Genomic DNA, 27137 nt, shown 5'->3' on the forward strand with positions numbered 1-27137 from the left:
CACAGACAGAGTTGCATATGTAAAAGAAAATTAACCACATGAACTGCTTTCTTTGTCATTTCAGAGCTCTGAATTTCAGTGTTTTAGCTTGCTTTCTGACATGATGAAAATAAGACATAGCTACAATGCACATATTCGGAAACTATCACACAATACCAATTAGAAAAAAATTAAAACCATATCATATATTCAACTAGTTTGACCAGACTCATGATTTCCACAAGACCTCTTACTTTGCTGTAAGACAGAATTGCCAGGGAACAAATTGGAGCCTAGGTTAACAAGGCTCTCAGGAATCTAATTACAGAATGGCAAAAATGTTGAAAAGAGGCACATCAAATAGCACGTCTGTTATTCTATGGCAATGCATTATATACACCAAGAGCCACTCATGGCCAATAAAGTCAATGGGAGGATTTGCATAAACTTAGAAGAGCCTAAAGAAAAGGAAAACTGTGTTCTTTGCACTGCTCTGGCTGGAAAACAGAGTATGTAGCTAGACTGTAGTAAGACCATTCGTAGGGCCAGGTTTAGACACACAGAATTAGTAAGGGAAGCAGAGCGGGACAGAAGGGAAATTTGATGAAAACCATATTGCCACTTTTACTTCCACAAGCACTCCAATAGGGTAGCCTGTTATGGTGGCAGCCAGGGAGAGTGTTGAACTGCTTGGAGGAAGCTATAGGTGGGGCCCAGGGGCCACTGTCCCACTGGATCACTGCTGTCCAGGGCAGTGAGCCCAGTCCCTTCCACAAAGCCCTCTCTTCCCTTCCTGTGGTAGGACTTACACAGCCCAGTGCATTTTTACCCTCCCTCCTAAAGTCTTGAGCCAGATACTACTGATTTCAACTTACAAATGGATTGCTATCTTCCGACCAAGTCTACTTCCTAATCTATTTTAATCCTTGAATTAATTTCTCTGAGGCCTCATTTCACTCTGATAAAGATCAGTGGAAATTCATTCTGTTTCTGAGTGCCTTGCCTGTGTTACTCTGACAAATGCAAATCAGTGGGTAATTAGCTACTCAGTCACTAGATAGTCTGAGCCCAGCTATTTCTGCAAACAAAAAGCACTAAATCTATGCACTGAATCTACCCCCAGAGACACGACTGTAAAACACTGACCACCAGTAAATGCCAAGCAAAACCTAAAAAGCCCCATAGTGCCAACTGCTGCCAGCAATATTAGTGCTCAGAGCCGGCAATCCCTTTAAAGAGTGTAAGTACCTGTATGACACCCCCACATACTGTACCTCAGACCAGATGAACTCTGAACTGGCAGTAGCCTTGTCTAAAAGTCCATTTGATCTCTCATATTGGCTGCTGTCAGTTTTGTCATATGCATATATCCCTGAGGTACTAAGGCTGAAAAGTGACATCATATCTTACAAGGTAACTATCACTGTAAACATACAGTTTCTGATCTGTGGGGCTATAATCAATACTCTGGATTGTATCTAACTTTTTATCCATAATGATGCTAATTCTACCTTCTTGGCCAGTGCTTGTGTCATACATGTAAAAGATCTCCTCTTTCTTAGTGTTCAGTGGCCTTGTGGCGTAAAGAACACCACATAACATGAAAGCATTGGAAACAGATGGCTTATACTGTCTCGTCTGCCAAGTATTTAGCACATCAAGTGTGGTCTCATTGAGCTTGCTAATCACAATGTTGCCCACGTTATTTTCAGTTGAATATATTACCCATAACCCACTTTCATCCACAGCAAAATCTATGTCCTGCCATGCTACGCCTGCATAAGAGAAGCGGTTACCAATAGCAGCACCTGGAAGCTCCTTCCTCAAAACCTCCCTGTTTGTTTTTATATCATACTTCACCATATATCTCGAAGAATAAGCATGATAGTACAAATGATTTTTATAAAGGGCAGCACCACTTCCTTCCCCATATGTTATTCTTCTTTCATATGTGTATTTAAAGAGCAGCAAATCATCAAAGGAACTATAAATTCTGAAGTATTCTAAGTATCTCCCATTGGTGTTCAGTGGTGCAACCCAATAGACTTCCTCCTCTGGGTTAGAGGGATTGTAATCTCTACCCCAGGAACCATAGTTGTAGGAAAATCCTCGCCAGTTCAGCTTGACAACATAAGGCTGGCTAACATTCATCAGTCCACGGTGAACACAGGTACCTGTAAGTAAAGAGAAAAAAAACAAAACATACAGGTTTTTCCAAATGTCATGACTAGGAGAGAAGTTTTGCAGACCACAGTCTCTAGATCATGCTTAGCAGAGAACAGCTTTGTGACTAAGCACAGACATAAATGCACAGCTTCATGTGTAAAAGGCTCATTTTGGGCCAAGGTCAGCAACTGGATGGCACCCAGTGTCCCAAGTTGACTGAAAAACTCAGAAAAAAAAAATAGAGTACATATTATTACATTTATTTGAAAGAGGAGGTGGGGGATTAATTCACAGAAAGTAAGTGCTCGCTGTTCTGTTCCATACAAGGGACAAATTTCTGTTTCAACCTATTTGAGGCAGGCCAGCCTGCTACATTAGGAAATCCCTTGGAAAATACAATTTCAGAAGCATTTTATGTTATTTTCTACCTCAGTGGAACTGAAAGCATGGGAGATGGAGGAAAAAAGAATGAGGAGCATCTGATTTCTGTGTATTTCACTGTGGAAGGGAAGAAAGGAGCAGCAGCAGCAGTAATTCCAGAGTCACATTTCAGATTAGCATTCTGCTGTCAGAATCACAGCTTTACAGCTGTGTCACAGCCACATGGTGCCTTCCACCTCAGGCCCTCAAAGAATTCTGCAGACAGTAACAATCACAGCCCAGGAAACATAGACTGATATTACTCTGACTTTCCATGTGGGGCAACTCTAAAGAAAATATGACTTCAAGCTGAACCAGAACATCTCTGTTTTATACATATCAACCGCAAAACCATTTTTAGGATCATAGAAAAAAATAATTTTAATACAAGGAACAATTTCCTTTTACTCATGCTGAATTAGTGACATTCCTGTTTCCTGATAAATTCTCAATATTGTAAGTCACTGCTAGGAAAAAAACTCCACTCAAAAATGTCCCTGGGCTTCTGATGAGTGTGAAGCTGCCACTGGCAAAAACCAGCATGCACTTTTCCAAGTGTTAACATTAGCTTTTTGTATTACTGCCACAAAAGTGTCCCAGATTTTTCTCTGTAATGTTATCTCCACCTGAGGTAATGGAGACAGAGATATCAAGTGGCTGGCACCAGCTCACAAGCCTAGTAGTACTCCAGTGTTTCCCAGTTCACCAGGGTGGTTCTAGCCCTAGATAGACTTCCTTATTAAAGATGGAGTATAATATGAATAGACACAAGTCTCACACATCAATTAGTGAATAAATTAGTGGCCACAAATGTTTGTGTTGATAATACTTCCCTCAAAACAGGAACTCTGTGGACTGACAGCTATGGTGCTGATGAAAGTCAAGATTATCTTTTGAGGTTTTAATACTTTGAGTGGGAACTTTGTCACGATTTCTTGCAACTCTATTACAAGAATGGCTCATAAGCTCAGTCATATGAAAGGATGTCTGGCATATAAATAACTTCTGTCTTCGCACAAAGAAGAAAGAGGAATAACAGAGAAAGATCTTTTGCCCTCAAAGCTGACCATCCCTAAGCACGGCCAGACAATACTTATGCAGATAAAACGGGAACTCCTGAAACCATTGACAGTAAAAGTCCAGGAGACATTTTATTCTCAAAGGCTTTGAAGTCTGTCTCACAGAAAGAAGGAAAATTAGAGGCAGACCAATCTGAAGTATTCTACTTGGAAAAATACTAGGAAACAAGATAATTGGTGAAAAAAATGTACAGCTGCAAAAGCAGAGAAATCTTTTTCTTATCTACTTTTTCTAGGAGAAAGATGCTCTACCAGTGGGACTGGAAAACCTGTGTCCTGAATGTTACTAGTGTCCAAGCACTGACATTTGTGCCAATGTGTAAAGTCAGTTTGGGCAGTGAAGCTCTTCATGTCTCCCCCTTTCTCAAAATGTACTCATTTGTATACTCAAATGTATTTCTCTGCTTCTACTACATAGCACCTCCACTCCTCACAGTTTTGTACTGTCTTATGCTAGTGACTGTGACCTGAGTGACATATGATTCACCATCAGCCTCCTCTCAATATCTGTGAGGAAGGTGGGGAGCAGTTTTATATTAAATATAAATCACTATAATGAGATAAATCCTCGTGTCCCTAGGCTACATGTTGGCAACTTCCTTGGGTCAGTATTGCCAATGGGAGCAGCTCCTCATCACTGAGTCTCCATCTGATGGCAGAGAAGGTGGTACAAATTGTAAACACTCCCATCTCCTCCCCCAGACACTTTTGTGTCCTGGGTTTCTTGCAGCTGAAACATGGCATGACCCCAGTTGAACACCACTTTCCTTCGTGCCACCAAGAATCCGTTCGAATCAGCATTCCTGGCTCGGAGCAGATGAGCATTTAAGCATGCACTTAAGTGCTTTACAAAGGACGAGGCCCTGGAGCAGAAACCTCATTTCCAAATATAGCACACAAGGCAGGCACTGCTGTATGGCTGGCCAGGCTGTATCTGTGGAAATGGCACGTAGCATGTCTAGTAACATGGCCTCAGCACTTGGCAGAGCTACCAGCATTTGGAGGTGCTTACACCTCAGCTCATGCAAAGGAAGAAAGCTAAGGCAGCCAGTGCAAAATGGCTTGCAGCCTGCCAACTTCATAAATCAATTTGAACTGGTTTTTTCCTCATATCTCTATTATGTATTGCTACCTCCGGCATAAGGACTTCTTTAGGGCTGGTGACATATTGAATATATTACTGTGCTTAAATCACAATAAACTTATCTCAGAATTAAATGGTTATTAAATGCTCTAAAACTCTTCATTTGTTTAAAAAAATGTAGCACCAAAGCTTGCAGGTACTGAAGCACTGCTAAGCTCATCTATATGCGACCTCAAATAATTTTTCATATCATTAAGCAGAACACAATTCCAGATTTATTTTAATAATTTATACATTGTTTCATAAATAAAAAACAAACGTGTGTTCAGCAGAGAGACCTTTTTTACAAAAGAAATAATAAATTATTATTTCTTCCCTTAAAGAGATCTCTCTGCTGAACACTTGTTTGGTTTTTATTTATGAAAGAATGAATTATTAAAATAAAGTTAGAAGTGTGTTCCGTTTTAATGACATCAAAAATTGTCTGAGGTTTCTATAGAGTATGTGCTTGATTTTTATTTCCTTGAAAATTCTCCCATAATTATTATTTTTTTTTACGAAAAACCTCTGTGGTAGTTGGGGGTGATCTGTCTTTCACACAGGTTCAGAAGAATTCATTGTTGTTTATTTAATCTAAACTTGCCTCCCTGTCTACATCTTGTGGGAAAAAAATGCACAAAGGAAACAAAATGTCATGTAATTTTGTAAATATTAGAAGGTACTTGAAATAAATCCATATGCATTATTCAAGTTTTTAACTCCTTTCTCCATTGTTTTGGGCCACAGATAAATGACATCCTGGTATTTCTGCCTTCCTTTGTCTCCTTCTTATGTAGCAAACAGAGAAGGGAAGGACAAGCACAGGTACATACACACATACTTGGCTCCACATAAAGAACCAGTATTTCAACTCAATTATATACTAATCCTTCTGATTAATCAGAAAAAGAGCTGACACCTAATTGTCAGGACTGAAGGGAGCCTGACTTGCTTGGCTAATAGTCTGCAGAACTGAGCAGGAGGCACATACTGCTGGGTCCTGCTTTACCCACTTCACTCTGAAGCACTGGCAGAGCACATCAGCTTCTTAACTCCAACAATACAAGAAAACATTCCAGCAGCCTCCTCCCACCAAGCAGCTGCATCTGATTGCAGAGGAGAAGGGACCACTCTTGGCCTATGCAGCCAAAGGCCACGAGACAAGGTGGGACCCACACTGGAAGGAACTCCCACAAGGGACACAGACACCAGGAGCAGGCTGGTGCTACATTCTCATACATGTTCTCAAGCACCAGATGTGCACCTTCCCCTCCCATCAGATGAACCACCACATCCAGATGTGGGAGCTGTTACCAGCCTTAGTGGGGCTTGAGATACCAAAACCAGAACTCTAAAGGAAAGGCTCATCCTGGCTCTTACTGTCTCACTGGCACAGGAAGACCCACAAAGGCACTCCAATCTTCCATCAGTATCATGGGGGACAGACACAGGCTTGCAGCTGTGTAAAAGAAGACCTGTGGTGGCAACATCTAACAGGGGATGAGGTGAAAGGAGAGCTGGGTTTCATCTGACGTGCCTTAAGGCAAATAAGCACCTAAGTTCCTCCAACTCAGCTCCCCCCAGTGCTAGTGCATAAATGCATATGTATCCAGGGACAGCTCAGGAAGCCCTAGGGAGGACAACTGGCCAGTTCTTTTCAGGTGCCTCTAGGCATACCTCTATCTTTGTGTATGGATGCATTCAGTTCAAAACACAACCCAAAATATTAAAAAAATACAGACAGCTTGGGTCCACAGGAGGTAAAACATAAGCTAAGTGTGAAATCACTGTAAGACTCCAATAGGATTGCCTGAGTTTCACCATTAGGTTACTCCAGGTACTCCTCCTGCTGAGACCTACTCACCAGTAGCTTGAAATATTTAATTTCTGAGTGTATAAAATCCAGGAATAAAAAAAAAAAAAAAAGAAAAAAAAAAACAAGAAAGAAAAAACAACACTACTCCTTTTTTCTTTTCTTTCCATTTTGCCTTTGAATTTCATCTGACTCACTTCTCCCTGCTTTCTCAGATCATTTCAGTGAGGTGTAACAGAGAATCTGCTGCAGAGTCCTCAAAGGACCATCCTGAGGTCTTTTCTCTCTATATCTACACAATGCAGTCACCTGAGATCAGCCCAAAGGAAAACAAATGGATAAATATTTCTTCCTGCTGGAGTAGTGAGGAGAGAGATGCTATGAACCATTGCAGATAGGAAAGCCAGTGACAATGATGGGGATGACTATCTACATATCAGACACTCAGACACACACCTCTCCAGTTAGAGGATAAGGCAGATGGAAACCAGTGATTTTTTTCTGCTATGTTATTTGAGAACAGGCCTGCTCACTCAGAGAAATACAGCAGCAAAAGCCTTGGGGGACAGAGTCAGAGGGGCTGCATACTACAGCAGTGTGAAGCAAGAAGCTTTAATTAAACTTGCATTTAGACTCATGATCTTAGACAGCTTGGGGATTAGCCAAGCTCTCTCTAGTTCATGCTGCCTACCCAAACTATGCAGGAGAGAGGATGAAGGGGAAAAGAAAAAGCAATCTGAAAACAGGACAAAGAGTTCATTTAATACAAACATTATAAATATAATATGAACTAAAATCGGGGCAAGGCCAAGAGGTTTGGCAGGAATTCAAGGCATTGAAGCTTGCAGAAAAAACATACGGAAATTGTATTCAAACACACAAACGGGGGCTAGAAAGCTCCAGAGACCTACCTGTGAGAGTCCATGCAGCACTTCCAAAATGACCAGCTAGGAGATGCAGCTCTCTCACATACTAACTCCATCTTCCCAAGAAAAAATATCTTACTGCTTCTAAGTGTTTTCAGACACAGTCTGTAGGACATGTAGTTGCTCTATGAAGCCCTCTGTACAAATGATAGTTTCTCCTCACCAGCCACATAAAGTCACAATAGGCTAGTCCTGTGTGGATTAGCAGGGATCTGAGCCTACATAACACCTGGGTTATCTGTAGAGTGAGCATCTTCCAATATGAAGAAAACTTGCCAGCCTACAACAGTTTCTCTGCCTTCTTCTTTCTTCTCAGTCCTTTGTGCCATCCTCAGAGACCACACTCACCCTAAAGGAGGCCATGTGATAATATACTCACACACATCCTCCAACCCCTCCCAGGATCCTAACCCTGGACAGAAAAACTCACAGACAGCACTAGAGGTTGTCCTCAGTGGATGTCAGTGCTGGTAACTCTCTGGAAGTTGTTATACCAAATAGGGTTTTGACCTCCTTCATTCTTTTCTGCTACTACACGGTGTTTCCATATGCAAAGGTGCCTGAGCTTTCTGACCAGTCAGGAGTAAGGCAATGCTAAAGCAAATACCATTTTGGGACCAGATAAAGTCTATCCATCTCCCTACCATGCCCTGAGAAACAATGCTGAATAAATCTATCACAATCACCATTCCATGCAGTTCCATTTACCCATCCCAGAGCTACCATTCTGCTCTAGACCATGACTTGCCTATCCCTGCAAGGAGCTGCACTCCAAATGTAATTTCCCCTTTCCTACATGGTGAAAACTGCTATGTCCCATAGATATGTCAGTCACCCAGATGATAAAAGGAGCCCTCTCCTCCATCACTCATGGAAGGACACAGTATTCTTGTTCCAGAACTCAGTACTTTCTCAGCAAAACAAAAGCTTGCTGTAGGTTTGACGAGAACGAGATTGTTTCTTTCCACACGCCATCACCCTCAATAAATCAGTGAGATGCCCTTCAAGTACTTCTAAAACATTGTGGGGTTTTTTTCATTGAAACATTTTAAACCCTTCCTTAAGGACCAGAGAAAGGCCTTGAGATTTTTTACCACAGGTTTTTGTTTCAGATTTCTCTCCTGTCTGATTTCCAGACAAGGTGTTAGTCATGCATTCTGTCAGAGAAACACAGCAACTGCTTTCACCACCATGAAGCCCTAAGGAGGGACTGCTCACCCTAAGGGAAGCTTGTATTTCTGCCTCTCACCTTTCCAGTGAGATGTTTAAGTTAGCTGACCTCAAGGTGATGAGAGGTAAATGCTGGTAGGTGCAAATTTGTGCTCCTTGAAAGCAGGATATGACTTCTCCTTTATTATGGGCTCCTCAAGCAGATTGTTAATACGCTTATGTGAAAAAGCACGAATTTTCCCCTGGGTATTGTATACAACACAGCACTTTTCCTCTTACAACACTGGCTAAAGGAACCCCCTGTGTATAAAACACTCAGGGGACCAACATGGTTTTAGAAATCCTCCAGTCTGTTAGCAACTGGGATTCTTGACCTGGCATATCTAATCTAGTGTGTCCTGAGTGTTTTGCTCCAGTACATCATATATGACTCTCAAAATTTCTCAGACTACGATTCACTCACAATGTGATTTTTCAAACTGAGCACCACATCAAGACAAAAGTTCTTTCAGTTGCAAACTAATTACCACACACATGATTTCTCTTAACACTATTATATGGACTGCACTCTGGGATCCACTGATCCAGGCTCCAATCTTAGTTCCATTGAAATCCGTATTAAAGCTCCTCCTTATCTTCCTGAGACCAGATTTTTTCCCCAGGTCCTTTGACCACCTGTTTTAGAAGCATCTTTTGACTGTGAAGCAAAAGAAATCTTCATGCGAAATTCCCTTCTGGAGCTTGCATATCAACAGCTTTAGTACATCAAGAGTTGCTCATACATTTTCCAAGCAGCATTAGAGCAATACTGCAATGAACATAGGTCACTTTCACAGGAACTACTAAAAATCAAAGAGAGTTAGTAAAAAAACATCCTTTCCCACAGGCAATTGTTCTAAAAAAAAAAAAAAGAGAAGAGGGCTAGAGATTCACTTGTCACATTACAGGTAAGAGGAAGACTACAAGTTCTTCTAGCTACTGTGTTTGTAAGAATTTGATTCCTGCCTTTATTTTCCTTTTGAACCATGACTGAAACATTAGGAGCTGTCTGCTCAATTTTTCAAGAGCTAAGGAGTATCATTACAATATTGTATTTAATATTAACAAAGGGAAGTCTCTGCATTTACAGTTCTAATTCAGTATTGTATTATCTCTTATGTGTTATCCAACAGAAATGCTTACCTGGTAGGAAATAAGGGGGTGGTGTAGTTTTGGTTGCGTTCTCTTCACACTCTTTCAATCGCTTCTGCAGAGACGCAATTTGTCGACGAATTGCAAGGACATTGTTTTTGTCCAGTGACTCTAGTTCACTTACCAGTATAGTCAGATTGGTGATCTAGAGAAGAAAAATAGACAGCAAGTTTAATGTGAACATTATAAATGAAAAATTATAACATTAGGAATGATAAATATTGGAATGGCCTGCCCGGGGAGGTGGTGGAGTCACCACCCCTGGATGTGTTTAAAAAAAGAGTGGATATGACACTCAGTGCCATGATCTAGTTGAGGTGTTAGGGCATGGGTTGGACTTGATCTTGAAGGTCTCTTCCAACATAGTCATTCTGTGAATTATTTTACAGATATTTGCAGGCAGTGCTGATCACAGAAGACGCTACAGAAAAAGGTTCTAAGAAATAGGCCTTATCCTCACAGCCTCAGCTTGACATTTCCAGCAGAGTATGTAACCACAAGGATATGCTTTAAGACTAAGTTGTATAACAGTATGCAAAAATAGTATTATTTTACTTGTAGTGTAAAACTATCCAGTAAGTCTTAAGAGTAAAATAGTACTTTGTCCAGCCTTACAAAAGTATCTGCAAATTTTATTTGCAAAGATAAATAGCGGTTTTAATCAACTGCTTGATGATCTAGAGGACAAAGGAGCAAATGAGATTTCACTTTCCATCTTAAGTAATTATTCTCTCTAGGTGAGTGATTAACTACAATTTTGAAAATGTGATTTATAGTCTGCTAGGAAGGTGATAGTCTTTCCCACTTCTTGATTTCATATTGATTGGGCCACTGCCTTAGCAACCAGCAGCTAATTTTTTAATTATCTAAATTAAAGCTCAGAGCCTTTCAAGCATGGCGGTCTGTAAATTAATATTTATTATAATAATTTAATCAGCTTGTGCATTTAACTCTATGCAAAACTTTTAACTTTCAGGTAGATATTTGGCAAAACCAGAGTAAAATCCATTTGCTATGATGTTTCTTTACTTTTCTGTGCTCTGTATCAAGGAATAAGATGTTAATACACTTAAGGTCAAGCTTTCTTTTAATTTATGCTGATGAAATGCTAAAATAATTCCACTATCTGCAGTAGAGACAGACTGCATTTCTTCAACCTAAACACTAAAGAGAGAATAGACTATCTGTGTATTTGAACCCTCTGTGGCTGATTAAAAGACCTTGGCAGTACCTCCAAATATATTTGCTCAACAATGGCAGTGCTTCCAACAAGGCTGGGTTTCAGCTGAGTGACCAGTCTCTCTAGGTCACTGATTTCCACTTTCAGCAACTGGAAGTCCAGTTCTGTGTAAGATATACCACCCGTCTCCATTTGCTGCACTCTGATGGTCAGATTGAGGATTTTCTGCTGATAGACTTCAATTCGTTTTGAGTACTCCTTGACCTGAAAGAAAGAAAAGAGATACATATTCAAGTCCAGGTTCACAAATAAGACAAGCCTCTTTGACATCCTTATTCTATTTCTGAGAACTCTATGCATAGCTTCCACATACTTGCCATATATATTCGTCACATAAACTCCATAAATGTAATTCTCATCACACACATTAAAAAATATGAAATTTAACCCTCATTTATTGTTGGCAGTTTCACAAAATCCCCTCAGGAATGCCTGGGGATAACTGAAGGCAGAATTTTACTCAGAGTCTTCAATTTTTTTAATTCATTGCCAATATTGTCTCTGTGAGCTAATTTTATCCTCAGTATGCCAAGAACTTACATTGGTGAAAATTTTATTAGGAAATCTGCAGAGAATTATCTCTCAAAAGCAACCAGAGAAAGCTGCAAAATGCAATAAAGAATTCCCAAGTTTTTCAACTTCATTTCCTATTAACTCTGAATCCAAGTAGGACTTTACCCTGTGTACATTTGAATTGTGTCAAATGTTGGCAGAACTGATTTGATGCTTTTCTTTGGTCAGGGAGGAAATATTTAAACACAGTGCTAGAAATCAAATCTGGTTTAAATGAAAGTGTTAAATATATGGCAGGCGTTAGCTGGAGTAATTTATATAGCAGCCTTTTGAGTCTTTGAATCGTTAAATAGTTGTCCAGATAAATATATTTTCACACATATCTGCTGAGGTAAAGGTCACAGCACAACATTGTGAAGCAGAATGTTAAGAATATTATATGGACTTGGGACTTCCCTTGGAAATGTTAGTTCCTTAAAATTTAATGCTTTGGTAAAGGGGCATAATTTCCCTCCCATATCCTTCATATATCATTATATCACAAAAGATAAGTAGGAATAAATATAAATAGTTTGTTGCACTAGTAACTTCATATTTATGCCCTCAGATGGTATTTGTGCCTCTATCTATAGCACTGTCATTTCCATTACTATTATTTCTTCAGCTGAGAGACTTAACCTACATCTTCTCAAGCATTCTTGCATTATCTCAACATGAAATAAAAGTCAGTACTTTTTTCCCCATTGTCTTGGAAACCCTGCCATGGTGTGAAGACCTTGGACTCCTTGTTTTTCTGCTCTGGCAGCAGCACTTGAGACAGGGACCCAGAAAAACCCCACACTTATTACATAATTCCTTTCAATCTTGATTGAACCCCTTGTGTACCAAAGAGGAGGTATAGGAGTTCATGGCATGGAAATTTGTGAAGAGGATCTTTTAAATCCTTATCCTTTAAGATCCTTAACATAAGTTTAGTGATGTGGATTAAAGAGTAGAAGCATAAGAGTAGATCCTCTTTTCAGAAGTATAGTTCTCAATAATGGCACAACTACACTACAAATCTTAAACCACTACAAAAACCCTGCATGGACATACACAGTATACACCAAAACCAGGATGCTCAGTTCCCTGTATTTAAATCTGAGCTTGAAACAGATCTTCTGTTCTAAATGTGTGCAGCCATACTTGGAGCTGCTCGAAACTGTCAAGTTTCCACAAGCTGTAGCAGAAGCACCCTGGCACACAGCACTGGATGCTCTAGATCTCCCAGACCAAGCCAGGAAAACTTGAAGTTATACAATTAAGAGTCAAAAGTTATACAATTCAAGTTATACAATTAAGAATCAAAACATAACAGCCTAAAAGACTTATACCTAGTTCCTTGTAACTGGCTAGCAGCAGTGATGGCTGGGATTATTTGCCCTGGCTGCCACCCTCATCTGTTAGGGAATAGCAGGAAGAACCAATCCTTTTGGAAAAGTCAGAAGTAGCTGGACCTCAGACTTTCATTGATGACCAAAATCAGTTTGGCATTGAAAGAGTGCCTCAAAAAAAAAAATCATCTGGAAAAATTATTCAAAGGCAAATGTTCAAACTGTGTGTCGAGAGTTTGTTCAATGATAAAAACAAAAAAATAAATAAAAAATAAATATTATTACAGCCTAAGTAGAATGAAGCAAGTCTATTTTTGAGCAAAATTGCACTGCTGTGTGAAGCTATATCTGTCACAGAGGCATCCAGAAATCTGTCTAGGTACTAATAACCTTTCTCACAGTAATACTGGTAATGATTAATAACCTTTCTTACAGTAATACTGGTGATAATAATGCAATATAGACCAAATCTGCTAACCACTGAAATAAACAGGCTGCTGCAATTAGTGATGGCTACTCATTAGCGAGAAACCTGTGAATTTGAAGTTTTCTCCAGGGTTTTCAGAGCCTGGACAAAATGCTGAGGGCTGGAACAAGGCATACATAGTTATTTCAGCCCTGACTGCAGAATGCAGACTTGAAGTTCTCCTCCCATATTAGAGGATTTTCACTCAGTCAACCATCTAGGTCATTTAAGGACATGTCAACACCATCCAGCAGAGTATAGCTGAGCCTGAACTAGCACCATCACTCTGCAGTGCTCTGCACAGCCACACCAGCGTCGCAGAGAGCTTAAGCTAATAGCTCCCCTGGCGAATTATTGGACAAATAAAATTTTCTCAGCAGTGCTGCACTGACAGATCTATACTGCTTTTGCAGATAAATCCAGCACATATGTTAAGCACTGCAATGCTCTGTGTGGAGATTCCCACCTGCTCAGATCTGGTTTAGGAGTTTCCATGGGTTAGAAATATCAGATGAAAAAAGATCACGACATTGCTCTGTTGATTGGCAGATAGATTTAAGCAGCTTGTAATCCTTGCTCTTCTACTGCATCTACCTGCTATGGACTGGCTGTAGTCTCTTGACAAGCTGGCACAGAAATTCTGTGCATGTCCTATTTTTAGGGATACAGACCAATAACTAGTACTCATTGCTGCTGCATTTGTCATAAAAGCCTAAAGTAGGGTATGGTGTGTGCATAGGGCCTGGATTAGCCCTTTATGGGAAGAAAAGGGACCCATGTGAGGCATAGGTAAGGGGAAAAAATCCTCAGTTTCAGTTTTTACCTCATTCCAAGCATTGTCACTTTCGTTTAATGAAAAGGGCAGGAAAAATCTGCAATGCTCATTTAGTGTGTCATTTATCTGCAACTGGTATTTATCAAAACAGGTTTTGTAGCATGCAAGCAGACATTTCTCCAGCACACATTTGGAGAGTATAGAAGGAGGAAAAAATGTGCAAGATGAAGATTTAAAAGAAAAGATGTGGGAGGAATGAGGGAAGATAAGAAAGAAATTACAAACCCAGCAACTTTCTAAAATCACTCAGACCAGGACACTGTCTTCAAGCAGGCTTGACCTCTATAGATCCATATGGAGCAAGGCTGGCAGTCTGCCTTCTGAGATGGAGAAGAATTCCATTGCAGGTTAACCTGTTCTGAAAAGCAGGGGGCTTTTTTGCTCCTGTTTCTGTTAAGTGAGAATGTTGTGGCCATCATGTTGTTCTGAAAGGCACTTTCTCTCCTTGTGATCATGTGCTGATCCACCCCTGTTATAGAAGCGTCCTCTCCCCTTTCCTATTGAGAGGAACAGCCAATTCCCACTTTGCTTTAAAAGGTTAATTTTGTTCTGTAATCATAATTATGCTGGCAAAGGTTGATGTGACAGAGGAAAAATTAGTCTGGTATTTTCAGCCTACGGTTTGTACTCACTTGGCACATGAGAGCATCTCTTTATCTGCAAGCTTCCTTGCCTGCTGATTCTATAAAAGGACCCCCTTGCTTTTTGAATTAGCCAACAATCAGGCAAAAGGTTAATGATTCAATCAGGTTGTTTATCTGGGACTTTTAGCACATGGAAAGCATTCTTAAGAGGGTCCAATCCTGCAGCTCTTATCCAGGAAAAGTTCCCATGAGCTTCAAAGGGTGTTTTAGAAGAGCAACAAAAGCATGGATTCTCAGAGTCAAAAAAATAAGCATCCACTAGAAATCCCCACTTCTGTGGGGAGGCTACATTACATCTGAATGCAATTCCCTAGGAATTTTCTCAGGATCATTTCTAATAATGATCAATACTGAAAGCTTGGGTTTCCTCCATTTCATCATTTCCTATGGTCTCTATGAGTATTATCACAATAGAAGTAATATGCAGGATTGCATAAGAAGCATTTCTTCTACAATTGGAAAGATAAAGAATTTTTTGAGCATGGAGGTTTATATATGACAGGATCTCAGAATACTTAAGTTCAAATATGAATAGGGTAATGCTCAAAAACTCTCTTCTTTCTACAAAAAAAAAAAATAGGACATTATGACTGAGAAATCTTACACACATCAATTTACATCAAAATTCAATCTGTTCATTTCAGTTTCTGACCTAAAGTGTCTCTTTACACATATCACACCAAAATATATGTCACACTTCAACTAGATGTATTGTAACACTGCTTGGCTGATTGGTCTCGACAGGATGAAACTCAGTGAAGCCCGAGTTAGGACAAGAATTTTCACTGTCTGCAGCAAGAACTGCAAGTCGAGGTCAGCGTCTACACTGTGGCACACTGCTGAGCACAGAGAACACTCACAGCAGCCAGCACTAGCTGGCAGCCTAGAGATTAGATAAAGTCTAGGGTGCAAGCTCAGCCAGAACTTAGAGGTGAGTTTCAGGTACAAATATGGACACCTAATTTTAGCTATTTATAGTAGTAACATGTGTCTTTGTATGAGCAAGATGTCTGAACTCATTAGAGATCTGAGGTTGTCCACACAGAGAGGTCAAGCAGCACTTGAGATGCTCCCATATCTACCTGGCACTAGCTTAAAGGCAACATGCACCATTCTGAGGAAAATACCAGTACAAGAGAGGTTACAACAGTGCAAGAGACTGGGAAATGTGGTACACAAGCACCTTGAAGAATCATGCCAATTTTTGGCTGGGAATCATGCCAGCCATCCTGTCCCAGCACAGTTACCTTCAAATGCTGGCACTGACCACAGTGGGAACAGTATGGGGGCCTGAAATCTCAGGGATTTTCATGGCTCATTAGCCCTGAACTGCACTTCCATGCTCCAAGGGATCAGGTAACCCCTGTGCTTGGAGGCAGCAGGACTTATGAGAGTTTGTCCTTCATATACCTGCTGACAGCTGAATGTGTTTCACTGTTAGCTCCAGCTCTTTCAAAACAAACTATTTGAACTGAAAGATCTTACCACAGGATCCTACGCCTGTTGTTGTGGGTTTTATGCACAACTTCTTATCTGTTCTTGATTATACCAGAGGAGGGTTATGAATATTTATGATGAGAATTTATAATTTAATGCTTTGCCTTTTCTGCTGATTAATTCAAGGACACTTCATTTCTTAAGATGCTTGCTTTCCAAAGAAAACACTTTCTGCTGGACATCCAATCTGAATCCTGAATATTTATCCACCATAAAAAGTCAAAGGCAGATTTCTTCACAAGCAGCTTCACCGAGTGCACCTCAGCATGTGTAAGTTTGCCCGAGTTCCTCAAAAAATGGAACTCAATTCATGCAACAAGCAGTCAAAGCAGTATGTGTTTATCTTCAGCAGAAATGCATAATTCAGCACTCTCACTGCCACATCTTCAGATGTTGACAAGAAAGATTTTTTTTAAAATTTATTTATTTTTCCCTGTGAGAGCAGAAGCAGTGAAGGGGCAATTATTCACCTACTTCTTCACTATGGGCTGTGGTGACCTTTCTCCTCTTTCCCTTCACTGCCTTCTCACAATCTGGCTGGCTTGATACAAATAATAACACATGAAAGAGCAGGAGGCTGGCTTCCTATAGCATCGTGGAGCAATCACAACCTAATAAAACTGAGCTAAAAGGAAAAAACATAACCACTCTTCCAAAACATACCATATGTCTCTAGCTGAAAAGGCCTAGAACCTGAGAATATTCAAATGTATGACATGTTACAATGTCAAAGATTAGAGATTTAATCACCTTTCTCCTTGTTCTTATGGAGCCCTCTTTCCCACTGTTTGAAAGACACACCACAGAAAAATGCTGACTCCTGTACTTTTTCGTAGGCAACCATTCTTCAGAAAAGATGCAACTGTTACTTTTAAGACAAAATAACATCTTACTTTAGAAAGCTCTGCCTCAAACTTCTCCGAGAGCGTTGTGGCTATGATTTCCAGTTGCTCAGCCTTCTGCACTGGAAAGGTGGTATCCGGCAAGTACACAGAGCACTGACAGGTTCCCTCATCATTCACAGAGCCGGACACATTGGCAAAGAGCTGCAAAAACAAATTGGTAAGAAAAAAAAGTGTTAGCATTCTTCTCTAGAATCATTACCTAATCATGTCTGGCAATAACATGAGTTGTGCCAAAGAGATCTACAATTTCTTTACTAGTCATCTTTCACCTTTTTCTTCCAAGGAACTCAAAATATCTAGCAATTTTTATGACTCATCCTTACAAATCTCTCTAAAAATAGTTAAATGTTGCTTTAAAGATTTTACCATTGGAAAAATGGAGATAGATAGTAGTCCTTACTTTCCCAATATTGTGGACAATGTTCCTAAGATAATGAAATAACTTTTCCAGTAGATAGAAAAGCAGGCAGCAAAATAAAAGCAGGAAAATAATAATGTAGTAAGTTAGGTCTTACAGCTACTATTCTGTTCATCTAAATTGGACAAAACATTTAGTCATTTACATCATAGAGAGGAAAGCACTGAAATAGAACTAGTAACACAGAATGTTTTGAAAAGAAAAAACTTCATTTGAAGATTTGCAGCCTGCCACAGCAAACAGACATATGCATTAAATTATACACCACTGAAAGGTGATGAATTAAATATGCAGTTTTGGCCTAGGGTAGAGATTCTTATTTTCCTACAAAATATTGCTCATAACACCCACACATCACAGCCCGCACATCCATCCTTGTGGAGAGTTGGCAAAGCTCTTGCCCATGAATTGCCTTGTCCCAGTTGTCTGCAGGCTCACAGCATCATCACTGAGCAATGTGCAGGAGGGACAGAAAGGTCAGGGCTGGCACCTCCTGATCTTGCCATAATTTACAGCCAAGGCACACTGTAGTCTATAGACACCAGGCTGAATACTGAGTGTGTTTGGAGCAGCTCTTTTTTGTTTGTACACAAAATGTTTCCAATTCATAAACCTATCACGAATTTATTAATAAAGATATTTGATGTTACTTTAAAATATTCTGGCACACACTTCAATGCAGCTGCATATTTTAAAGCTACAAACTTGCTCTTTAAAAACACTTTTCTATAATCTCTTCTCCTGCCCTGCAGAAATCACACTGTTATTCCTGTGTTTTTTCTTTTTCTTTCCCTCTTAAACATAAAAAAAGCAAACAACAAAACTATGTCCTGAGAGCTGACATTTCAGCATTTCTTCGCTTGCTTTTTCACAGTGGTTTCAACTAATGTTCTTGCTAAAAAACCAGCCCAGAACACACAGTGATGACTATCAGCAAAGTTGTCTTGATCTGTGAGCCCAAAAAGAGAAGAGCAGCAAGCAGGAATGCTCCCAGTTCACATTTCTGGCAACCTCTTTACTGCAGCCACAACAAACAGCATGCATCTCATTTTGAAAGAAAGTGTGGAAAGTTGTTTTATCTGTGTTATTCAAGCACCATGGGCCTCAAAACTTCACTCAGACTGCTGAAGACATTTAACATGAAAGGAAGCAGAAAAGTATCTTATGGAATTCCAGAATGTCCCAGCCCATAACTTCCATTGATTTCTCTACCAGGCAAGTTACCAAAACACTTCTGAAAATGTCTAAGTTTCCAAGTATTTCTGAATATATGGCTATCAGTATGTAAATTACTATAAAAAATTAGTTCCTAAGTCACTTAGGTGTTTCTACACCTTCAAGTCCTCAGTGCATTGGCATGGTTGGGATGGTAGGCAAGTTGCTCAGCAATAAAAAAAAGAAACAGATGGGAGAGACCAAAAGAAGAAGTAAACGTGGCTTATATATGGGAGCTCCTCTGAGACTGTTGCACATTAGCATGCTAATTTTTGTGTGGAAGGTATTGTGTCCTGTTCCTTCTGTGTGTAACACAAGTATGACTACATGCATACAAGAGAGAGGATGCTATATATTGTACAGCAATAGCGTGTACTATACCTTTGTATGCATTATACACGCTGCTGTAAACTAGTCTCAGCTGTATTATACCAATCGGTTTTCTAGACTTACCCTGCCTATTCGATGTGCTAAAAAAAAAATTCATAAATGTATTCAGATATCTCCCAAAAAACCTCAAACTCATGCTTTTAATGTCCCTGTGAAAAACAACCATTATATTTTAACATTTGAGTTAGGAAGGAGCTTTGAGTTGAAGGCAGAGCTTCACTGCAGTAAGTACAGCTTATATTGGAGCCAACCGTTTCTCCAAAAGAATGGAAACAGCTTGGGCAGAACTGCTTCCATTCTTCCATTGACATTACAAACACCAGGATCATGATGTTGACAAGAGCAAGAAGCATTGTTTAGTTAAAAGCCCCTTGGGTCAATAAGTGCTTCAATCAAAATACCAGCCAAATGACAACCATGTAAGAAAAATGTCTTCCGTCATCCTGTAGAAAAATACATGAGATAGACTGCTACTTTTGATGGAGTTGTATGGTTTTTAAACTTTAATAATTTATGCAGAATGCTTAAAGAGAGAAAACTGTCCTAGCCTACAGCAAGGACTTGACAGCAACATTTCACTCTGCAAAATTAAGCTGTTATATATACATATTTGAAGCTATGAGAAATGTTCCTTTTCCACATCCCTTCAAATTAACAAAGGGAGTAGGAACAAGCAGTTGCTCAATTTTCTGAAAATCAGGGTATTTTTCACTGTAGCCTAGTGACATTCACAGCTCTAAATTGGCTATTTGTGCATCCTAAGACAAAGAATGGGATCCAAGAAAGCAGATAGTAGGGCCACATTAGGGACAGAAGCCACCTCAGCTGGGCAAGGAGATGGATAAAGTTTGCATCCTGCTAATCACACTCTGAAAGAGAACCCTGTCTCTATTTAACTTTATAAATGCTCTACTGGAGTCAGAGACTCAACTCTGCCTCGGAAGAGGTCCCTCCACACACCCCATATGCCACACTGGGCTTGAATGGACATACAAAAGACCTGCTGTGAAATGAACCTGTGCTTTGGATGAACATTTTTTGACAACAATTTGCAGGACCATACAGAGCAGGTGTGACCCATTGAATCTGCTCCAAAGTGAACATGTTATTAAACAGCCACTGATAGAGGGAAAGAAACCAAACTCTGAAATCTGCAGGCAGTGGACTTAAGCACTGTATCACAAGGCACAGAAAAAAGATTCAGGTCCCTCTATTACCAAATAGCTGATAATATTTTAACTAGGTAGAGCAGAGAGAATCAAGCTTTTCTCACTCCCAGCATCCACAATGGGCACTCTTCAAAAGATAATTTCAAGGCCCTGTTCTAGTTTATGAGGGAAGACTTCCTCAGGGAGACTGTAATCACCAAACTGTTTGCCACATTGCCATTAAATCCCCAGGGCCCCATCTGTTTCATGTCTGTGGTCCAGTTCAGTAGTCACTGGTTCATGCCAAGGTTTTGGATCTGACTCAAGGCACTGAATGACATGGTAACAGGAGCGATGATTGTGGAGATTCACTATTTCCTAAAGTACTGGATACACAACACATAAATGCTTTTTCCAGGCAGTATAACTGGCTTACCTGTATCAGAGTTAAGTCACTAAGTGACCATGTAGCATTTAAAGAAAAGGACATAGGTTCCTAAATTTGGTCTTTTCTGGACTATATTGAAGAATAGTAATGGTTATACCTTTGGGGAAGTGTGCGATTTGCCAATCACATTCCTAGGCTGAGTCAGATATATTGTACTGAGATGAGCACTCTGAAAAGCAAAGGAAAGATTTTTTTAGTGTGATTTCCTGCATAAGGCATCATCCCATCCCCACCAGTCAGCCCCCATCCTGCAGCTCCAAAGCACTTTGATTTTATTATGGGAGATATTCTGAGCAACTGTAAAATTTCTGATCTGCTGCTGAGGAGACAGTTTCCCTGGGCACAATGTCACTTCACAGACACCTCTTCTTGAAGAAAGGCTCTGTGTGACCAGAGCAAGCTCAGCCTGTCCAGGAGGTGTGAGCTGAAGACATGACAAGCAGCTGCACAGCTGCAGCAGATTGCGTGGCAGTTTAAAAGGACAGTGCCATGTGCCTCTGCCCTAAATCCAGAGAATACTGTCCTCCCAGAAGGAATGTCCCCCCCTCACCACCCAGCTCATGCCCCAGCCTCTAAGCAGAGGACTGCCCCTTTCACACCAAGTTTTCAGACTGTGAGCTGCAATGGTTGGGAAACTTGTCCCACTCTGCTACTTGCACCATGGAGCTGGCAGCATCCTACCGTGGAGAGCACTGGAAGAAGACTGCCAAGGATACAGCCAGATCCACCTTGGGAGCCTTTTATGCAATAAGGACACATATATATTCCCTATAACTTCCATCTGTGGCTAATGCCTGCCTTCCTGCTGCAGCAAGGACAGCAGCTGTCACCCTGGCACCATACTGGGGGTTACCATGGCCCCACATAGTGTGAAGAGCACGGTGCATTCCCGTGATGCAGCACACTGTAATGGGATCTCACCAAAACCTGGGTCAAACTGGGAATTGGAGCAAGACACCCTCAACGTCAAATGGTGTAACAGATGGAGCATCAAATGGGCTTCTCCTGCAACAGGACACTCACTGCTGCGTCTTTCTGCATTTCCCAAATCCCAGCTGGAACCCTGTTCCTGAGCCAGGGGATAGTGGGGAAATCCAAATGGCCGGCAAAGGGCAGGTCTATCAAGTGGCACAGTGTAAACAAGCTTTGGGGGACAATTTGTCAAATAAACTCTCTTGAACAGGCACTTGTGTGCTCATACAATTACATTGAACATGATGGGCAGCTGGTAGCAATTAACAGTGTTAGGGCAGAGAGCATCACAAATTGTGCAAATTACACAAACTGAGGACTAGTTTAAAGTTAAGCAGACTAAGGAAGACTTTCTCCCCTATTAAGCTTTCTACCCTCAGCTTATCAACATATATTTACACCTCCATCTTGAATTTTGCAACTTTTCATTCCTTGAGCAGATAAAAGCACCTTCCCAGGAGGTGCTAACTTCACTGCCTGCATCCACAACACTCCCAAACTTAAAAAAATGCAACTAGGGCCACACAGGAATTTTCTGGTTGGTGAATAAACCAGATAATTAGAAAGAATTATCAGGATCTGAATTTTTTTTTTCCCCTTCAAATTTTTACTAATAAATATCAAAAAGGCAGTCATTTTTAGTCAAAAAAACCCCAAATTCTTTTCTTCATTTGAAAAAGTTCTTAAGATATTCACAAACTCTTTCTGAAAACTGAAGTTCCATTTTAAATTTTTTCTTAAAAAAAGGTACAAAATTAAAATTATCTTTCACTAATATAATTTATTGCTTTAAAGAAGTATTTCTCAAAGTTTTCTCCTTCCCCCCTGAATTTGATGTAGCTTTTGGTTGAGGGTTATTGTGGGGTCTTCTGATTGATTTGGTCTGCTTTGAATTTCTCTCTGACCCAACCAGATACAGTTTTTTAGGGGAGAGCACCCAACAATAACTGAACAATAGGGCTTTCATGTGCCTGGTCACAGAGTGTGACAGCAATCATGCAACTGGAAAAGCTCCCACCTCCCAGTTCCTTCCACATCAAAGATGTGGATCTGTTTCTGCTATAAACCCTTGCTAATTAATTAGAAGCTACACAGAGCATTTAATATCCACTCAGATCCTCACTGGGAGTTGCACTCATCTAACCAAAGGCAGAATTTGACTCTGACTTTAAACCTGTGCCTCACTTCTACATTTATTACCCAGTCCCTATACATTAGCTGGGGGGAGGATGGAGGAATACTTTGAACTTTCTCCATGCAGAGACCTCAGCATTTGTCTAATAATTTTTCAGTAACCTTAAAAGAATTTTCAGCAATCTAAACTATGTGAGAAGAAAAGAAGGCACCAAAGCTCAGGTATGAGACCCCCATCTTACCACTCCTGCTGCTGGTGTCGTCCCAGCCAGAGCACTCATGCCCTGCACAAGGAATAGCACAGCCACCAGTGTGTGTTTCATCTTCTCAGCCTGCAGATGTAACAGCAAAGGGAGAAAGGATGTCTTTTATAGTACAGTCTGGGGATTTCCCCAACCAAACCTTAAGGAACTTGTATGATATTTTTAAAGGTTTTGGGTAAGTGATGTCATAAACTCATATAATAATCAAATTAGTAATGTATAAAGAACACGTGAATTACCACCATAAATTAACTATGTCCAGTTTTCTAACAGGAAACCTTTTCTGTGGGGTACAGTATCTGATCTCCATCTAGGTTCTAAAGAACATCAGGTGCTTATTTGCTACAAGAGATAAACAGACATTCCCCTTACAGTGACTCAGTCATAAAAATTCTTGTAGATTCTCTGATTTTTTTAACTTCAAAGTTATGCAGACAATACACATCTTTGTGGTATTTATTACTTCTTACATGTACAGAGAAGAGCAGGTCAGGCTAGACTGCTCACACACCAGAACCAAGTTTCCCTTTTCCCAAAGGCAACAGACCTTTGCCAATAAGTAAAATACACAGAGGTCTCTACAGTTTTTCAGTTCCCTCGATTCTCACATAGCACAGGCAGGACACAGACTACCTCCCATTTCGTTCCCAGCAGATTTGTGTGTCATACATTAACACTCCCTGCCCATTAATGCTTACTCGTGCATTAACACTGTGTACCCATCTATGCTTACTCACCTACTCTCTTCTCATGGAGCTGCATTCCACCTGACCACAACGATTCACTGTCCTGTCTCTAGAGCACTGATCCAGAGAGATGAAGAAGGGTCACACGCAATTAGCATGGCCCCCACTCTCCCCCAGCTGTGCCACACTACCCTATGAGAGGCAGTGATTTGCCTGTAGTTCCCAGAGCACCCAACCCACCATGGGAATTCTCCACTTCCAACAAGCTACTACCTTGACAGAGTCAGCTGCAAGCCCTCGGTACAGAAGAAATTAAAATTTCTCTCCTGAGTTCTTTGCTTTGGATCACTAGGAAAATGAGCTCAGTGTTTGGAAGGAAGGTTCTAGTCAGGACTAAGGGAATGGCTATATCTATGCACTTGTAAAAGTCAAGAAGTCTCTAGACCAAAACATCACTTTCCTTTTCCTTCATTCTGTCAGGCTTAGTTCTTCTACTGAGTCAGCAACAAAAGGCTGTAGCTGTGCCTAAGTGAAGAAAGAGGTTAGGAGACCCTTATTCCTTTCCAAAATTGGTGGGCAAAGGTCAGGGCAGGAGCAGCGGCACTTCTGAGCAGCAGTGCTGCCTCATATGAAACTCATCTCCCTGGTGAGGGGCTCTTAAGGCTTCCTTGAATTACCATAGCACTATCAGCTCCAGGTGGCAATGGGAAAGCTGAGGCTTACGGCAAATCCATACTAGAAAACTCTCGAGAGAAGCCATGTCCATTGGAGTAACATGTTTTTTAACCACAGCTTTGCATAAGCATAAGCTTCCTGACAAATTCACGAGGCTGGCAGCAGCATCTTGCAGGGTAAGGATATAATAACTTCTTGCAAAGACATTTTTTCACAGCAGAAGCTGCATCTCTACTGGAGGATTTCATGGCTAATAATTCAATGTAAGATAGACAAGACCTGGAAGGCATGTGATAATGTGTAAGCAAAAAGAACCAGAGCCATGCTGGTAGAGCAAGAAAATTAATTCAAGCTTCTTCCTCTCAGGTTACAGTGGTGTGCTTTCCTGGGTAAATCACAATGCTGTCAAGGGAATGGAGAGAATGATGCTGTAAGTACAGTCAGAACTAAAGCTCTGAGCTCCAAAAGAAGCAGATTGGCCCCTGTCTGAGCAGCTGAAGGCTGTGAAATATCCTTTACACAATAAGGAAAACTCTTTGTCTGCACCAAAGCAGAGTTCAGGTGCAAACCAGGACATACATGTTGCAGACAACATGGTAAGCCTATGTTGTCCACCGGGGTAGTTCTCTCAGGTTGTGATATCCTGATATTGCAGAATTACTACTTTCTTTACAGAGTTTTTTGGTTTTTTGTTTTTTTTTTTTGAGTGAACCAACTGATCTCCATAGAAAACCAAGGGAAACTCTGGAAACAGGTCACTCCCAAAAGGTGTTATGGATGAGGGTTTGTTCCTTATCGGCCTTGCCTGGTCCTAACCAGCCCTCTAACTCCTGACATAAGCTCTGCTATCACATCACTTGCTATGAAAATGCCACCCTGGTAAGCTTCAATCCATGTCTCCAGTTCTTTCTGATGCTCCAAACAAAAAGAAAGACCCACACCAAGAATACCTACACAAACCCACACAGAAAAGTAATGGTCACATCTTAGCACCAAAGGGCCCAGAAGAGATCTGAGAGGACAGGTGTTTCATCATGTCACAAGGGAAACCACTTGGGTTTCCTGTATGGGCTATTGTATGGGAACAAGCTCTGAATAGCATACAGGCCACTTTTCCTCAGGCCCAGGCATTATTCCAAGGGGTGAATGCATTTAGCACAACCGATGAAGCAGCAAGGGAAAGCACAACACAGAGACACAGGTAAATCGAGCTGACAGTATAGATGCATCTGTATATATAAAGACTCCAGATCAGTAGCGTGCTCCATGCCCCATGCATGCAACAATTCCTTGTCAGCTTGCAAACTGTCTGAAGGCAGCTGCCCACTGCATCTACAACCTCACTGGCCTTGCTAAGGCACCATGAGTCCTGCTGGCTACAGAGAGGGCAACTTTGCAGCACACATGGCCAGACTCACACACTCCACTGGTAGCAAGCAAGTGAGATTTTGTAGGCAGCTTTGTGCTGTCAGCATAGACATAGCATAGAGTTTGGAGCCTGATATCTAATCAGGAGAAAAACCTGTTTTCTGAGCATAACAGTGAGTTTCTGTTCATTCCAGAGGCTGGGACTAAAAACCACCCACAAGGCAAAAAAATTTCTCAACAGTTTTCCTTTTATGTTTAAAAGGCAGTTCCAAGATAAGAAGCAAATATTAGCTAAGTATATAGTTAATCAGTTGCTTTGGCATTTTCTGCAGTATTTGCGTTTGCACATGACCTTGCAGAGACAATGGGGATCTACATTTTTATTCCTAATCGAAGCATAATTAATGCTGAGTAAAAATACTTTCTCTAGATCTATGTAGAACTCTTAATCTGAAAAAATAACTTAGCTCATTTTCTACATTTTAAAGGAGAGAATCTTTATTTATATGTCATATAGGAAAGTTGCACTTACTTAGGAATTTCCACTTGGGAAAACACAATGATTTTCTCTTGGTATAGCTCACCCTCACCAGTACTTCCTTGTTTGCAACAGTCCTAGTAGACAATTCAGGGCAAAGTCCTTTCTTTTGCAATAGACCTTGTCTTTGATTTCAGTGGGAGCTATAGAAAAACAGCCTTCTCAAAAGGCACATTCATGTCTCTCAGGCACCTGTTCAGCAGACCCCTCCTCAAACCAGCCTAACTTATCACTGCTTTTATTACAGCAGAGATTATCATGATTATTATTCAACAGAGAGATAGGCGATTCATATCATCTGCTCTCTAAAGCTCAATCCAAAGTCACGGGAGTCATATATTACTTGATCATGCTTGGTGGTATGAACATAACCTTTTACATCTCAGTTTCCCATCAACATTTGGAAAAGATAGTATTTCCCTGCCCCAGAGATATGTTTTGCAATTATAAGCATTAACAAGACTAAGAGGCATTTAACTATTAGAGAACAGGAACCACATTAAACATGCAAAAACACAAGCAAGAAAATATATAACTTGTCT

General features: G+C 40.5%; 1 protein-coding gene across 2 annotated transcripts; it reads right to left on the reverse strand.

Moving 5' to 3' along the window:
* Positions 1 to 610: 610 nt before the first annotated feature.
* OLFM4 (olfactomedin 4) lies at positions 611 to 23400 on the reverse strand. Of its 2 annotated transcripts, XM_015625526.2 has the most exons (6): positions 23308 to 23400; positions 21057 to 21128; positions 17329 to 17481; positions 11099 to 11311; positions 9859 to 10012; positions 611 to 2153 (listed from the first exon to the last, which is right to left on the reverse strand). In XM_015625526.2, exons 1-6 carry the CDS (start codon positions 23386 to 23388, stop codon positions 1360 to 1362), a joined length of 1467 nt encoding a protein of 488 aa, XP_015481012.1. In that variant the 5' UTR covers positions 23389 to 23400; the 3' UTR covers positions 611 to 1359. The 2 variants fall into 2 exon arrangements, with proteins under 2 accessions (XP_015481012.1, XP_015481102.1); XM_015625616.2 differs by lacking the exon at positions 21057 to 21128.
* Between the last annotated feature and the right edge of the window lie 3737 nt (positions 23401 to 27137).

The sequence above is a fragment of the Parus major genome, chromosome 1 (genome assembly GCF_001522545.3).
Source record: "Parus major isolate Abel chromosome 1, Parus_major1.1, whole genome shotgun sequence".
Classification (NCBI taxonomy): domain Eukaryota; kingdom Metazoa; phylum Chordata; class Aves; order Passeriformes; family Paridae; genus Parus; species Parus major.